We start from the raw sequence: 17,846 nt of genomic DNA, 5'->3' as shown, positions 1-17,846 counted from the left end.
ATGCTCAATGCTGATGGGATTCTTCCTCTCGCTCAGAATAATCACCTGAGAGGGCATAAATTCAAATTGAGGAAAGACAGATGTAGGATAGATGTGCGGAAATTTGCCTTTAGCCAGCGGGTGGTTGGTTGGTGGAACAGACTTCCATCCCTTGTCGTGGAAGTTGATAGCCTAAATAAGTTTAAGGCTCTGCTGGACAGGTTTTGAACGAACAGAGGGGTGAAGTGGAAGTGGTTTTTTTTTTTTGGCTGATGCTGCATAAGCTTGCTTTCTTGCATCAAATGCCTCTACTAATGCTAATGCTAATGCTAGATGATCCTGCATTACTTCTTTAACCAGTGACTCCATTATTTTCCCCGGAACATAAGTTAAACTAATAGGTCTGTAATTACTCACGTCACCCTTTGATTCCCTTTGTGAATTGGGGATTCATTTGCACTTCTCCAATTCATGAGGGCCACCCCTGAATTCAATGCTCTTCTAATTATGGATAAAGGTTTGTTTATTGCTGCCCCCTCCTTAATATAATTTGGATAGATCCCATCCACCCCAGTTGCCATTTTGCAGTTATTACAAAATCATTTAACCTGTTAGAGTTTGATAAACTTCTGATCTCCAACTACCTACAGAATTCCTCATGTGTGAATGTAGATGCAAAAATACTCATTCAGTTTGTCAGCTATCTGAGCAGGATCATCAACAGTTGAACCATTGATATCAAGTGGACCAATCTGATTCATCCCTGTCCTTCTAGAGTTTACATAAGCAAAGAAATCTTTGCATTTCTATATTAGTAGAAAGATACCGTTTTTGATATAAGTTGTTTACATATTCAATAACTAACATGAGATACATACATAATGGCCAATTCATGTTAGTTATTGAATCGGATCCGGGAATGAAATTTACTGCAACTATGCAAAATATTTCGCATAGTTGCAGTAAAAACATAGCATGGTAAATTTCTAATTTTCTTTAACACAATAATTTTGAATAAATCATCTTCTAATAAACTTTCGGACAATGAACAATTCCTAAATAATTGTTATGCTCTAACTGTTAATTTCAATTGCAGGAAAATTCAAATTTATGTGACCTGCAGTGAAACAAAAATTAAAAAACACATATTATCTGAAAAACTATATTTCAGCTACACAATTAAAATTAAGCTTATGTAATTAATATACACAATCATTTATTTATGTGTCAATAAAATATACAGTAGATCATCTACTGTGTATATTAAATATAAAAAAATGTTAGGTAAAATATGTAATTCAGTATAGAAAATTAGAAAACAATAAGGAAGTATAATTTTATAACAATAATTATAAAAGTATTGATTGAAAATTATAAAAAAAACTTACTATATGCAAGTGTTTATGTGCTACAGAAGCAGTTTCATAAATTACACTTGTTAATGCTTCAGTGAGTTTGCCTCTAAAAATATCCTGTGACAGTCCATGCTAAAGTAAAGAATTTCATTAGTGTTCTATTGTACAAGCAAAGTAATAAAAGTTAATTAAAGTATCTAAAACTTAAACAAATATATGAAGTTTGTTCAAGGGTAACAAACTTCATATATTTTTTAAAAAACATATATGTACCAGAATCACTGAACTTTATACTCTTGGTTTTTTTTTTTTTTTTTTTTTTTCTTCAGAGTATTGACCCTTTATACCAGTGTTTCTCAATCTTTTTTTGATTATTGCCCCCTAAAGGGCTTTTTTAGACAATTTTTTTTCCTAATTGCCCCCCATAAAATTTTAAACAAGATACTTTATGCTTACTCTTTTTATTAATGTGATCCTTGAGCCTGATGCTTCTTAGCTAAAAGTTCAATGTTCAGTATGATGTTAGTAAGTATAATTCTAATAACCCCAGAGGCTCACATCTGGTGAGTATGGGCTTGGCACACCCAGGGTCCTGAGCTGGATATCATCATTCTTCTCTTCCTTGGTGATTCCCTTCTACTTCTCTCTCTCTCTCTCTCTCTCTCTCTCTCTCTCTCAGGGTAACTCAGAATTTTTTTTTTTTTTTGGCTGGTGCAGCAAAAGCCTCAGGCTCCTTGCACCATATGGCTAATAATAATAATAATATCTCTTCTTGAAAACATATTGATTCATGTTTCTTTCCTTTGATATTATTTCATTTACTGAACTAAAACACTTTCGACCATATAAGATGGTGGAAAACAAAGAAGTACTTTGGCCATTTCAGACCACATTGTTGGATAAAGAAGTTTTATCACTACAACTCAGCCATTCCACCTTTTTTGAATTTATATTTGCATTCTTCGTTACATTTTAATTCAATGATTTCTTGAATTTCCTCAGTAGCAGACCCAGCATCGCATACAATTGGATCTAACATCCACAGCTTTACTTCAAAATAAAATAAATCTGAAAATCCATTTTTCATTTCACCTTTTAAAGAACACAAATGATCTGAATAATTCTTAAGGTCATTCTTGGTGAAAGATTCACTGATTTCAGCTAACTCTTATATACCATGAAATTGTTTTCTCATTAAATTGCTTTAAAAAATTGCAGTTTTTCAGTGAAGGCTTTTATAATATGCATTTACAGTCTATCACCGTAATTAATTTGACTTCTGTATGTAAAAGAAGTCTTACATACTGTTCTTCATTATCAACAAAATTTTCTGAAAAGGGGATCATATTTGCTATGTGACTTTATTTTATTGATGGTTTTAATAACTATACTGAGAGATTGAAAAAGAACTGGACTAATATTTTTTGCAACCAGATGACGTCGGTGCAATGCAGTGTATTACAAGAACTTCGGGACATACTTCCTTTAGGTGGGCTATAAAACCTTTGTCTTCCAACCACAGAGGTAGCACCATCAGTGGCACAGGATACCAAATTTTCCAATGGTACTTGTTTTTCATCAAACCATGAAAGCAGCAAAAATGGATGCTCCGGTACAGACAGTTTCTATAGATTTTACAAACGTTTCTTCTTGCAATTTACAATCATCAGCAAAATAAAGAACATATGCGATTAGAAAGGTCTTGTCAGTAACTGTGGATTCATCAATCTGAATAGAAAATTTTCTCAGTTTTAGTTTGTCAATTAGCTGCTCTTCAATCTTATACACATCTCATTGATTTGTCTTCGAATTGAATGGTTGCTCAATGGCAATGCTTTTAAAATGCTGGAAGGATTTTGATGCATCATTGTTAAAATTATTAAAGTCTCTAATGCAGGTTGTATAATGGTCTCAGCAAATGTATGAGCACTACCAGTTTTTGCAATGATTTCTGCAATTTTATAAGACACAATCATTCCATTATCATTTGTTTGTGTGTGTTCTTAAATAAGGAAGTAACAGTGTTACGTTGCTCAAAATTCAATTTAAAATTTTTTAAATATTTGATATGTTTACCAACTTTATCAGGATGTTTCCTTTTTAAGTGATCTAAAAGTCTTGATAGTTTCATAGCCTCATTTGAAAAAGAACTATTACACATAAGCATAAGACACATGAGCTGTCTTGAGTCGAATGGGCTTTCAATAAAACCATAAACTAGATGTTCATCCAGGTCGACACTTTTTCTTTTCAGCACTTTACATGATTGATGATGGGTTGAATAACTACAAAGAATTAAATATATAATATCAGTGTAAATACAACGTAGTTTACCCATAAGTTTAACTACTTACGTAGTGTAACAACATCGTTTAGATTATGGGTAAACTATGGTCTATTTACACTGATATTATATAGTTAATTTCAACCCATAACGTATTATACCTTGAGCATTTGTCTTCAAAATATTATTATTATCTTCACCATTTGGCATCTCTCATATTGTGGAATTAACTTCACAACCGTGATGGCATGTCTGCATTACCAGGGTACCTGCCCGCCCACTGATTAGTGAGCCAACAAGCTTCGAAACGCGTCTGGGTGGTGGTGCCCACTGAGAATAAATAACAGTAGTCTCCTCTACTAGAGAAGCGTTATTTATTTGAAGTAGTGCAATACCTGGTATCTCATTGTGAAAGTCGCCACAAAGACATAAAATCTAAACAATACACTCTCATAGCCCATGTCACTCACAAAAGTACTGTGGATCAAAAATAACTTCCACAAGGAAACAATAAATCATTGCTAATTGTCTAAATGACAATTTGAGTCTGTTGTTTCTACTTTCTAAATGAAAGTAGAAACAACAGACTGAAACATTTCCTCATCCCATCCGTGCCTCATATATTGACTAATGAAACAAAAGAATTAATAAATAACCCACACCCATCACTCCGCCGGCGCCAAGGTCACAGCTGTCAGAAAGCCGCAAACGCCAAGGATTGTGGAGACATTACCTCTGAAACCACTTAGGCATTTAATGACTATAAAAAGCAAAGGTGGTCGAATCAAATCACGCCCACCATCTTCATTTTATCAAAATTTCTCACTCACTCCTAATATAATATACCTATATGTTAAAAATCAGTTGTGGCAGGGGAAAAGAAAACCCAATGACAGAAATTAAATATTAAGGAATAAGGTGTCGTTGGGTAGGGTTGAATTTTGGAGGGCCACAAACCATTGTAATACCCATGATTTTTTGGCCATCCAAAAACCAATATTTAAACCCTAGGGGGCAATATTGCCCCCATTGAGAACCACTGTGTTAGACCTTTAACCCTAGCTAGAGAATGCCTCTTTTTTTCTAAATCTTTGCTTGACACCGTCAATCCATCTTTCTCTTGGTATGCCTTGCAGCCTATTATTATTCACTTTTTCCTTCAAATATATATTCAGCTAATCTCCCTCATCCCTCAATATCTAAAGTTTGCTTTATCTACTGTTGACTGGATATTTATTACCCTAAGATTCTTTCTTATTTCCTCATTTGTAATATGGCTTTGCCACTGCTTTCACCTATTGTTCCATTTATTTTTTTAAACTCTAAATTCTGAAGATTCTAATGTTTGATCAATTCCTTTATTTCTTACCCAACGCTCAAGCGCCATAAGTTAAAGCATGCTTAAACTGTGCTATAAGCAGCTAATTTATTTTCTGAAACAAATAAATTTGTTTAACTGACTTCATACACTGCTTTATTTTATTTTTTATTCTTATGTTTAATCTTCCATCTTCATGTTCTAATTCAGGTACAGTCAGACCTGTCTTTAACGAACTTCTACATAGCGAAATTTCCTATTTAGCAAACTTTTTTTATTTCCCCCTGGTTATTACATTGAAAATAGTTTCCGTATAATGAAGAAAATTCTCATATAATGAACTGATTTCGAGAGACCTGGGTACGCATTGTTTGCACCTCTGACCTTTAGGCAATAGAGCTGATGCTGTAGAAAGAACGAATTAAGAGCTAAGAGGATTAAGACTTAATCCCTTCAACAATTAATCCCGTAAAACCTATTCAACTATCTCCACTGTACCAAGAAGTTGCGCTGGTCAACTGCTATATGTGTCCACAGCCATTGGCAAAGATTAAGGCATATTCCTGATGCAGACAAAGGCTCTGGTCAACCTGTTTTATACTGTAAGAACCCTATCAAAGAATTAGGAGGGAGTGATTTTCCTTTATCCCGGAAATTCACCTGTTGTCTTGCAGAAATGAGTCATGCACCCTTTCACCTGTCTCTGTTTACATGGTAGCAGGCACGTGCCGTGAGTAAATACTCGGGGTAGGCAGAAGTTTTTTATAAAGTAAATTGTAAGCAAAAGGCCCTGTCCCCATAAAAAGTAAAAAGTAAAGTGCAGCCATTATCAACCCACTGCAGGATGGAAGCCTCCTCAACAATTCATGCTGAGGGAAATGGACCATAATCTGCCACGCTGGTCCAGTGCAGGTTGGCAGATTGACCGTATTCAGCAGTCAGGGGCTTGAACCCCGGTCTACTCAAAGAGCGTGTGCTACTGCACTCCCGCTCCTGCCCACTCGGCTATGGATGCACGTCGCCATAAAACAATATGTAAAAATATTTTAAACAAAAAATATTTACTCACAGTTTTATTTGTTGTTGTTATTCGGTTTTTAGGAGCATTAGCAACTAAGGCCATATTGCTCTGGAGATATGAGGTGGTCATTCCCTGACCTTTCCGCATCCTTCGTATTTGGTGGTCATGGGCTTGAACCCTGATCTAATCAAGAAGTGTGTGTGCTACACACTGCTGCTCCTGCCCACCTTGCTACAGAGGTGCCAGTTTTTATTTGTAGATGAACACCATTCTTCTCTCTTTGCTAGTATTAAAAATATTGGTCACTTTTTCATAGATATTGTAAGTTGGACTTTGTTCCATTTTAATTAATCTTTCCTTTTCAATGGAAATTAAAGCAAGTGACAAAAGCCTTTCATTTTTCATTCTATTTCTGGTGAAGCTTTTGATTCTTTTCAAAGCTGAAAATGACCTCTCAACAGAAACTATTGTAGCTGGAATTGTTAAAATCAATTGCAGCAGCTTCACCGCTTCAGGGAATATTTGTTCGAGTTCATTTTGAAACACGAAAGTAAGCAAATTTTGAATTGATTTATCCCAGAACACTTGTGCATTATAAATTCCAGCTAGATCAGTTCTGAGTCTTATGACATTGCAGATGTCACCGTAACTCTTTTCTAAACTTTCTAATGCATCCTTATCAATTTGACTAGCTAGTTTTTGAAACTTTTTACTATTGACTAATGAAATAAATTGTAAATTTTTAAACTCACTGTATCTTGCTTCCATATGCTTCAAGATATCATGCAATATTAGACAGAATATTCTTTCTCTTTCTTCTTTAATTGGACGTTTTGTACGACATTTTGATTCAATCAAGTTATTTTCTTTGCAACATTCTTGAAACTTCTCATATATATCATCAAAATGTTTGCACAGATCTTCGAGTGAATTTATTGTTTCATTGATTCTTTCAATGCAATATGGAATATCTATAATTTTAGTTTGTAAGATATTGAAGAGTGTGTCAGTTTTAATGAAAATTTTATCATAAACCATAAGAAAAAAGTATGTTGAATCTTGCATTAACCAATTACAAAATCTATTGCTCCTCACTAAGGTATCTGAATCTGATTCTTTACTGCTCCAGGATATGCGGTGGTCATTCCCTGACCTTTCCGCATCTTCCGTATTTGGTGGTGATGGGCTCGAACCTCAGTCTAATCAAGAAGCATGTGATACGCACTACTGCTCCTTCCCACCTGGCTACGGAGGCGCCCACCTAACAATGTCTAAGAGGAAATCCTTGAGTATAATGGAAAAACTGGAAGTGCTTAATAGAGTAGATCGGAGAGTTAAAAAAAAAAGAAATCACTTTAAAATTTGGTATCCCTGCCAGTAGTGTCAACCATTCTGAAAAACCGTGTTTCGATTTTCAAACTGTTTGAGAAAATGTGACCCAGTCGGAAGCGTGTGAAATTATGCCTGTACGAAGATGTAGATGAAATCATTTTTAAGTGGGAGAAGTTGATTCAAGATCAAAACAAGCCAATATCAGGGCCATTAATAAAAGAAAAGGCTATGGAGTACGCATCTTTTCTGGGGCATAACACATTCCAAGCCAGTTCTGGTTGGCTGGACAAATTTAAAAAGTGCCATGGCTTACTCGAAAAAGTTATTTCTGGTGAAAGTGGAGTTGTAATCAAAAAAGGCTGTACCCATTGGAAAGAAACAGTTTTTAAAATAATTATGGAGGACTACCAGCTGAAAGGCATATTCAACGTTGATGGAACAGGTCTATTTTTTAAATGTTTGCCGAACAAGACACTGACTTTTTAAGGTGATAAATGTTTAGGTGGTAAAGATAGTTAGGAGAGAATTACAGTTTTGGTTGGTGTAAATATGGGCTGGTAATGAAAAACTGAAGCTTTTAGTAATAAGTAAAAGCAAACAACCTCAATGTTTCAAAGGAGTAAAGTTGTTAGAGTTGGATGACGACAACAACAACAACAAAAAATCTTGGATGACAGACAAGTGAAATTTTAAACAGTGGATTTTAAATTTCGATAGAAAGATTATGAAAGAAAACAGAAAAATCACTAAACTCATCTAAACTGCAGCCAATGGGCCAAGGCATTATCAAAGAATTTGAAAATGCACTACCAAAGGCATATACTGAAAAAAATTATGCTGAGAATATAAACTAACCAACCTATAGATTCTGTTATAGATATGTGGATGTGCATATCAGAGTTGGTGAAAGCATGGAGCCAAAATGTGATGGAAACAACGATTAAGAATTGTTTTAAAGCAGGTTTTGCTAAAACACCAATTAACAGCGATGAGAGGGATGAACTATTACAAGACATTGATCAATCTTGGGAACAACTCCAAGGGAGAGGTTTTGATTACTCGATAAATTGTTCTTGATGAATTTTTAGGAGTTGATAATGATGTCATAATAGCTGAATATCCGAGTGACTCCATCATTTTGGAGAGCATTCAAAGAACTAGTGACAATATCGACAATGAGTTGGATGAGGATGAGGGCAACAAGGGCAATATTAAACCTTCCAAACATGAAATGTTGGCAGCATTTGAATGATGTACAAAGGGTACTAGGAAAGTTTTGCAATACAGCTTTGTTTATTTAATTTTTTCAAAGTAATTTCCTCTACATTCAATACACCTCTCCATCCTCCGAAACCAATCTTTAAACCAGTTCTGCCAAGTTTCACTAGGGAGTAAAACACACTCGTTGTCCCAAGCCCGTAGAAGGTCCTCATCACTGGAAAACCGCCTCCCTTTTAGCTTCATTTTCACATGCAGGAACAGTGCAAAGTCGCAGGGAGCAAGGTCTGGACTGTAGGGAGGGTGCTCTAGAAGTTTCAGTCCTGTCGTGGTCAAATATTCGGTGCAGGCTTTGGCGCGGTGAGCTGCAGCATTATCGTGATGGAGGTACCAAGTGTCCATTCTTGACTTTGGCCGCAGGTTCTTCATAGATCCAACGACTTTAGGCAGGCATTGTTCAGTATACCACTTAGCTGTGACTGTCTTCTGCGTGTCCAAAACGACACGTTCCACAATTCCACTCGATTTGAAAAATACAGCTATCATTTTCTTCTTTACAGATCGGGATTTTCTGACAATTACGGGTGTGTCGTCATCATCAAAGACCCAAACTTTGTTTTGAGCCTTGGTCGGCAGATCGTAATAGTACAGCCAAGTCTCGTCACCTGTCACGATGTTGTTCACATACCGAGATTGTCCCTTATCAAACTTTTTTAACATCTCCCGGCACCAAGTCACACGTCGTGTCATCTGCTCTTCAGTCAGTTGATGCGGCACCCAGAGAGAACAAAGTTTCTTCACGTGCAAATGATCTTGCAGAATCGAACGAATTGCTGGTGCATTTAGGCCCAAAGTATCCTCTATCTGTTGGTAGGTCACTCGCCTGTTTTCGTCAAGCATTTTCCTCACAGCAGTAACGTTTTCCTCCGTAACTGACGTTCGTGGCCTTCCCGGCCTCTCAGAATCCTCCAGAGTGAAATTTCCCCTTTGGAATTCTCTATACCACCTGAATATCGTTGTACGATGTGGACAATCATCATCTAGTGCAAGAGTCATTTCTTCTAAGCACTGGTCTATGGCTAAACCACGCACGAAATTATACCGCAAAACTGTCCTTATCTCATTTCGAGACCACGATGCCATCGCAAGCACTTTACACTCTGACTACTAATGAATAACTGAGCCCATCGACTTGGCACGGCGGCTACTATGCACGTATGAACATGTCTCAACATGCAGCAACAAGCAGCTTCCTGTGATTCATTGTTGCGTCATATTGCAAAACTTTCCTAGTACCCTTTGTACAGTAAAATCCAGTGTATAACAAAAAATTAAATATTTTACGAAATAATTCTTAAAAGTGTACTAATATATTATGTGCATCATGTAAGTAGTCATTTCTTAATATGTATCTATTAATAAATTAATTGTTTTAAAATGTTAGAAAATTTATTCATTCCCACTTATTTCTGATTTATTTCCCATCTTTTACTATATTTCTGAATGTTGAATTAGTATTTTTCATTGTTGAAAAGGTTATATTTTTTTATAGCGAAATGTCTGTTTAATGAATTTTTTCAAGCAAATTATCAATTTTGTTATATAGAGGCCCAACTGTATTTGTTCATTAGCAAATTTTCATTGTTTCTCCAACTTTCATAATTTTTGTTTGTTTTGTTTTAAACAATTTTCATACCAAATTCCTCAAAACCTTTAATTTATCATCAAGAAAAGATACAACAGTTTTGAATATTAATCAAAATTATTTTTTGATGTATTGCACTAGTATTATTGAGTTTGGTGTCATTGAGCACATAACACATGGCAGTTTATTATTAAAAAAAATATATATATTCAGTAAGTGAGTGTGCATTCAAGACTGTTCACAGAATGTTAAATTAAGTTTACACGTAAACAGTTTCTTCAGAGATGCCTGAAGTAGCTGTGATTTCAGTTTTCAGTTCTTCAACAGAATGTGTATTATTCCTGTAGAATGTGTGTATTATTCCTTTGGGTATCCTGATGGGAAGTAATCACAGAAATTCAGATCTAGGAAGTATGGTGACCAAGACTATTCAACCCCATATCATCCAAGACATCAATTATAAATAACTGCTTTTTGTACATGTGCAATATTTTCAGAAATTCTCTTTGTGCCAAAAAATGTAATTCTTATTGTCTATCACAGAATCAGATTGTTCAGACATCTTTACTAACCTTGAAATTGATCTTTCTATAACCAAATCTCATATTAAACTATAAAAAAAAAAAAAAAAAAAAACTGAGCACTGCAGACAAGCTACTAGGACAGCTCACTGGGTTCTCTCAATGATATACAAGAATTTTTACAGCAGGGACAAAAAAGGTGTTTATCAAATTGCATAAAGCAATAGTTGTGCTCCATCTTGAATACTGAATACAAGTTTGGAAGCCTCATTTTAGGAAGGATATAGACCTGTTGACACCAACCTCACAATTTTTATACAAATTTTTTAATTCCACTTAAAAAGATTATCTCTGATGTGATCTTTTGAGTCTGGCATCCTCTTTTTGGTCTAAAACTTGACTGGTCTTCCCCAAGGTTACATTTAACAACAATTCTAAACCTCTTCTCTATACTTGCAGAACCCTTATACCTGGAACCCTTAGGAATGGAATTTTTCTCTAATTGCCACATTCAGTTTTTTTTTATTTCCCTTTTTTTATATATGGTATAATTAATGCCCTTTCCCCAAGCCTCTAGAACTTCTTTATGGAAACCTCTGGATAATGCAATGTAGCCACCTGGATACTATTTCCCCCTCCAGCTTTTACCATTTCACATCTAATTTCAGTTACATTTACTGCCTTTCAATACTTGACATTCTCATAACCTTTTCTACCTCAATAATAACAGAGACAATATCCAAAATTTCTCCTATTGCAATCTTTCTCTTTTATCTTCAGCTCATTCATTTAGCAATCCAGCAGAGTATTTACCCCATACTTCTAAAATATCCTTCCCTTTTGTTTTAGTTTCACCCTTATCATTTTTGATTATTTTAGTTATTGTTCCCCTCCTGTTCTGAGATTTTTAATCAAATATCAAAATCTGTTCTCACTCTCCTGATACTGCTTGTTCTATATCTTTCCCAAAATTTTCAAGCCTTTTCGTTTGTCTCTCACTTTTGTCTTTTGTGTTATTACCTGAATATCAATTTCATCAGTGTTTTAGATGCTCAGGTAGCAAACCCTAGCTTGTCATATCTGAGAGAATGCCTGTGACAAGCCTCAAGTACCAAATGTTTGAAATACATATATGTTTCACTACAGTTAGTCAATTTTTTATTTTTCATTTTGTGCAAAAAAATGAAATAACAAAGCAAAATCAATTATAGATTTGAATAGCACTTCTTCAAAATTCTTTTAAGTTCATCTATTTGCATTTTAAAAATCATAAAAATATTTTAAAAATATATATCATTGTGTTCTTGGTCAGCACAGAAATAACAATAATAATAATAATAATTCTGAAAAAATTATTTAGGGCTAGAGCCCCAACTTATGGTAAATTTACTAAACGTAACAGGTTGGTATATTATCATCATGTTTGTATGTAGTGAATTAACGAAAATGCCAAAATGGGCATTGTGAAGGTATATCTTCACAAAGCAAAAGGGGCATTGTGAAGATATTCAGAATATGAGATATGATAAAAATTATGCCATTTTACCATTTTTGTAATTCACTACATACAAACATGATGCTAATGCACTAACCTGTTACATAATAATAATTCATAATAATGTACATAAACATATACTATAATAACAATCAATTCCCCCAAACATTTTTCTACAGGTAAGCGATATTTAACCAATTTACTCCCAATTTGATCTTAAAGACTAAAAAAATCTAAAAGATATATCCTAAAAGATGTGCTGCTAGGACAGCACATCTGCACTGATGATATCCTTACTCTTGCTCAGATAACATCATGAGGAGACAAATTTAAACCACGGAAGGATGGTTGCAGGCCAGATGCATGGAAATTTGCTTTCAGCCAGCGGGTAATTGTTGGAACAAACTTCCATGTGGTGTTGTGGGCATGAGTAGTTTGAATAAATTCAAAGAACCAGACGAATTATTAGAGGAGATGGATGGGTGAAAAAAACAAAAAACAAAACCTTTCTATATCAGGCAATATAGTAAGAGTTTTTTTTTAAGGAGATTAATGATACTGTATATATATTCAGTAATAAATTTAATGACAAATGACAAGAATGTAGCTCTCAGAGTAAAATGGACCCCTTCATCAGCAATATACAGATTCTAACGGAATAATGACATTAGAGACAAAAATTTAATAGATACAGAGTTGTGCGCACCGTGATGCATGCATGGCCGTGAGACTGAACATTCAACTACTAGATTTGCGCTCATTGTTGGTGCACAAACTTCTGTGGGTTTGCTGCCAGCATTTATCCAGCTTCAAAACAGTTGTTTCCAAGATAGGGTGTAGCCTTGCCCTTACAGTGATTCATGGTGCTTGAATTGCATGCTATGTTGAGCAACTCTAGCCAGAGCCAGTGGCAGGTCGATCACTTCGTAATCTCGTTTAGGGTTAAGGTCATGGTGGGTTGATCAGAAATGTTCTGCAATTGCAGAGTGGTCAGTGTCACCAAGGCGAATTGATCTGTCATGCTCTGCAAGGTGGTCTGAAAGCGTCTTGAGCTCTCTCCTATGTAGCAACTGCCACAATCTTTGCAAGTTATGTGGTTTACCACTCCACTACACAAAAAAGGGGCGACCCAGAGTTTTCACATTATAAACCAGGGAATTATAAAGCTCCTACCAGGCAGGTTGTACACATTTTTATGTGATATTCCCTTAGGATTTTCAAAAATCTGGTTTGACATGCCCTGTGATAGTAGGGAATATAGGCAGTAGGCATACTGTCATGTGGTGATGATGGTCTCAAGGTAGATTGCAAGCTCTTGCGCTTGTAGCAAGCACTTGTCTAATATGTGGATTAGATAACCACAATGTGACCAGGTCAGATTTTACCCTGGAAATCTCAGTGCACCTAGCTTCCTCTGAGCTGGAATGGCTCCAAGCTCAGGAGAATACAGTGCGGGCGGTGCTGTTGAGATGGCTAGGGGCGTGGTCCGATCTGTAGTTGGTAAACTGCCCGCACCACATTGACTTACGGTATACTGAGGTCTCTAGGCGATGGGCCCACATGCTTTACTAGAACATCTAAGAATGGAAGGGATCCGTCTACTTCTAATTCTAAAGTGAACTGGATGAATACTGATAAAGAATTGAGGTACTCTAGTAGTGTTGCCTCCGAACCACATGGGATGATGACGGTGAAGATGTCATCGACGTATCTGCACCAAACTGTAATGGGTACAGGCGGGATCAGGAATATCTGTTCCTCCAATTCCTACCATGATGATGTTGCGCCATGACAGAGCTAACAGGGCACCCGTTGCAGTACCGTGCACCTGTTAGCATTTGTTAATACTAATAAAAATGTAGTGCAATCAACAAATGCCCTGACTGACTCCATGGCACTGCAACCAATAAATTTGCAACTGAAATTTGTTATTCATTCAGCATGTTTTTTTTGCTGTGTGCATCTGAAGTGTTTATTTAATCTGTATGTGTGTGAAATATCAAATTTAGAACAACCTGCAAATATCACACTTTGCCAGTGCTTACGGAAATCTGCTTCTGTAACAGCGGGAATGATGCTATCAGGTTTATGGAAAGGATTCTCCGTCTCATACTACCAAGAAAACAGAATTGTAGATTCAAAGGATGAAGAGAAAGTTCAGAAGGCAATGACCAGGCTGGAAGCCCTTTACGTTCAGAAGGCAATGACCAGGCTGGAAGCCCTTTACCTGCTTGTTCACCCAAAACTGCTGCATGACAGTTAATAAAATTGCAGAAGCTTTAAATTAATAGAAATCATCATTTCTACTTACAGAAATGATGCAATTGCACTAACTTGTACGTGAGTTAACTCCCTACATAACCTGAGGTTTAGCCCTGAACTATTCTGTCATCCAGTTATTGTATTGATCATCAGTGTGCATCGAAGGCACAACATTCTCAGCAACACCATTTTCCCCATTTTTTTAAAATTCCCCATTTTTTAAAAAAAGTTCCCCATTTTTTAAAATTCCATGACAACTGTCATGCAGCAGTTTTGGGTGAACAAGCAGTTAAGTATATCTCATATTGTGAATACCTTCACAACGAGTTGCCATGATACTGCACTACCTTGAATAAGTAACGCTTCACCATAGGAGAAGACTATTGTTACTTATTCTCAGTAGATACCATCACCCATATGGCACCGTTTCGGAGCTTATTGGCTACTCATCGGTGAGTGGGCAGGTATCCTGGTGTTGCAATGATGACAACCCATTATGAAGTATAACTCCACAATACGAGAGAGATGCCTGATGGTGTGGAGTAATTTAGATTACAGAATACAGTGAAACTTCCCTTTAACGGACAGCCATGAGGAACGAGAATGTGTCTGTTAGAGAGAAGTGTCCGCTAACAAGAAGTCTGAGGGAGAAAAAAAAAGAAAGAAAGAAAAATCGTTAAATATTTAATGTAAAATTAAATTGAAATATATACAGATTTTGCACAATATTTTTGTAAATAATATACATACAATTGTACTATGCATATTATGACTTTATCTTAAGAAAAATACATACAGTAATCACTTATTTTCTTCTGCACCTTCTTCCGGCTGATAATTTTGTTTTCAACATTTGTTTGGGGTGAAGAAACCATCGAAAGTCCTTCAGTATCTTCTTCAGCGGCGAAAAACATTTTTAAATGATTGATTTGTATGAGCGCTTCTTCTATTTTCATCGGTGGTTCGTCGTTAATATGTTCTTCGACAGAATGACCTCCTTCCATTTCTCATCCTCATGAGGAACTTCTTGAAAAATATCGATTATAATGTCGTTGATATCTAGAGCACCATCTTCTGTAGTGAGGTTCAAGTCTATATCTTTGTAGCCAGGGTCACTTGTAGCGGAAGTATCGTACATTATCAATAGATCTTGAAGTTCTTGTTCTTCTTGGTGCTCCACATTGCTGTTCACAACTTCAATTTTTGCGTTTGAAAAGCCAGACTTTACAAAACAGTTCATGAAAGTTTGTTTTCTAATTGCGTTTACTGAAGAGGAAATCCATTGAATCGCATCTAGTATGCTGAGTTTCTTTGCAAGGTCACTCGCACATGTTACATCATTCATGTTTGCAATGAGATGTCTTAAAACATGTTTTCTGTAGTGAAGTTTAAAATTTTTTATTATCCCTTGATCCAAGGGCTGACACTCTGCAGATGTGTTTGGTGCAGTAAAACGATTTGAATGATAAAATTCAACGTGCGGGTGAGATGCAGCATTATCCATGAAAAGAATAATTTTTCTGTTTTGACGAATCGTGTTTTGGTTAAAGTGACTTATCCGTTCGCTCATGATATCTCGTGTCATCCACGCTTTTTTATTAGACTTCCAGTCAACATTCAAAAAATTCAACTTTATGCCCTTGAAACAATGAGGATTTTATGGTTTTCCTATAACAAGAGGTTGTTCAAAGTCTCCCAGCATATTTGTACACAATAGTACAGTCAAGCGTTCCTTAGAAATTTTTCTGCCCTGGCACTTTTCGTTTTTTAGACTCATTGTTTTTTCAGGAAGAGCTTTAAAAAACAACCCTGTTTCGTCACAGTTGTAAATATCCTTAGCTTCAAAATCACGACATAAATCTTCCAATTTGACGGTCCACTCTGTTACAACCCCAGTATCAACAGATCCACCTTTACCACTTACGGTTTTCCAAGAAATTTTATGCCGAGTTTTGAACTTGTCTAGCCATCCCACAAAAGCTTTGAACTCATTTACTCCCATAGGATTTCGCAACCTCCAAAGCTTTTTCCCTAATAATAGGCCCATTAATGGGAATTTTTTTAGCACATGCGCGACAAACCACTCATACGTAAAATTGTCAATTTGAAGTCCAACAGTTTTCGGGAATGATTTTTGAACCTGATCATTTACGTGTTGCCAAAATTGTTTGAGCAGTTCATTTTTTTTTCTTTAGGATGTCGCTTACCTGCGTCTTCCCGATTTTGAATTTTGCAGCGAGATTGCGAACACTATTTTTTTGCTGATCATATGCATTAATGAGTTCGACTTTATCTTTAAAGTTAAATGTTTACGAGAAGACATTGTGCACTTCACTGAACAAAACTGAAAACTGAAACTCAAAAGACAAAAGGCCGACAAAATCCCCCCCCCCCCCCCCGCACACACACCGAATTCATCAGAAGTTTTACATGTGCCTTAAAATTATTGAAAAAGGGTTTAGAACCGCGACGTGAACCTTGATAAAATTCAGAGAATCGGAAATAGAAAATAAACGCACGATTGAGGCAATACGTGGAAGAAACGTTCCTAGAAAAAGGGCCGTGAGCTCGCCCGCTGTCCGTTATGGGGAGATCAAATTAAGTGCTAATCTAAATGAAACAGTGCAGATTGCCTGTCCGTGTCCATTACAGAGAATGTCCGTTAGACAGAAGCTGAAAACACGTTAAAACCAATAGAGGAGAGTTGGGGAATTTGAAAATGTCCGTTAAAGAGAGGTGTCCGTTAGGAGAAGTTTCACTGTAGTTAATGATGCCAATTTATAATTACTTAAGTAGTTGGCTATGTACAGAAATGATGCAATTGCACTAACTTGTACATCAGTTAACTCCCTACGTAACCAGAGGCTTCAGCCCTAAACTATTCTGTAATTTAAATTACTCCACACCATCAGGCATCTCTTATATTGTGGAGTTATACTTTGCAACTGGGTTGTCATCATTGCAACACCAGGGTACCTGCCCGCCCACTGATGAGGAGCCAATAAGCTCCGAAATGGTGCCATATGGGTGATGGTATCTGCTGAGAATAAGTAACAATATGGTGAAGCGTTACTTATTGGAGGTAGTGCAATATCACGGCAACACATTGTGAAGGTTTTCACAATATGAGATATACTCAATGATGCCAATTTATAACTACTTAAGTAGTTGGCTACGTACAGAAATGATGCAATTGCACTAACTTGTATGTCAATAACTGGATGATAATTTGTGTTAATTTAACAATGAATTGGATATCTGATGATCCATTGTTTCTGGAGTCCATCATCACAAAGAATGAGACAGTATTATCTCAACAAATCACAAGGTGAAAATCATCAACTTGGAAACTGACTCATCAAAATGCAATCAAAAAAATTTTTGGGAAGGCAAGTTGAAAGGGAAAGTGGCTATAT

General features: G+C 36.1%; 1 protein-coding gene across 1 annotated transcript in view; it reads right to left on the bottom strand.

Moving 5' to 3' along the window:
* The window catches only part of sicily (NADH dehydrogenase (ubiquinone) complex I, assembly factor 6 homolog sicily), a 102,474-nt gene that overhangs the window by 23,005 nt on the left and 61,623 nt on the right, over positions 1-17,846 (bottom strand). The window contains exon 7 of the mRNA XM_090390123.1: positions 1,368-1,466. Coding sequence (XP_090246249.1) covers positions 1,368-1,466 — 99 coding nt within the window. The remainder of the gene's footprint in view (positions 1-1,367; positions 1,467-17,846) is intronic.

The sequence above is a fragment of the Mastigoproctus giganteus genome, chromosome 2 (assembly GCF_048544385.1).
Source record: "Mastigoproctus giganteus isolate SK-2022 chromosome 2, ASM4854438v1, whole genome shotgun sequence".
Taxonomy (NCBI): Eukaryota; Metazoa; Arthropoda; class Arachnida; order Uropygi; family Thelyphonidae; genus Mastigoproctus; species Mastigoproctus giganteus.
The sequence above is the reverse complement of the archived record's forward strand: the minus strand, read 5'-3'. Positions and strand labels throughout refer to the sequence as shown.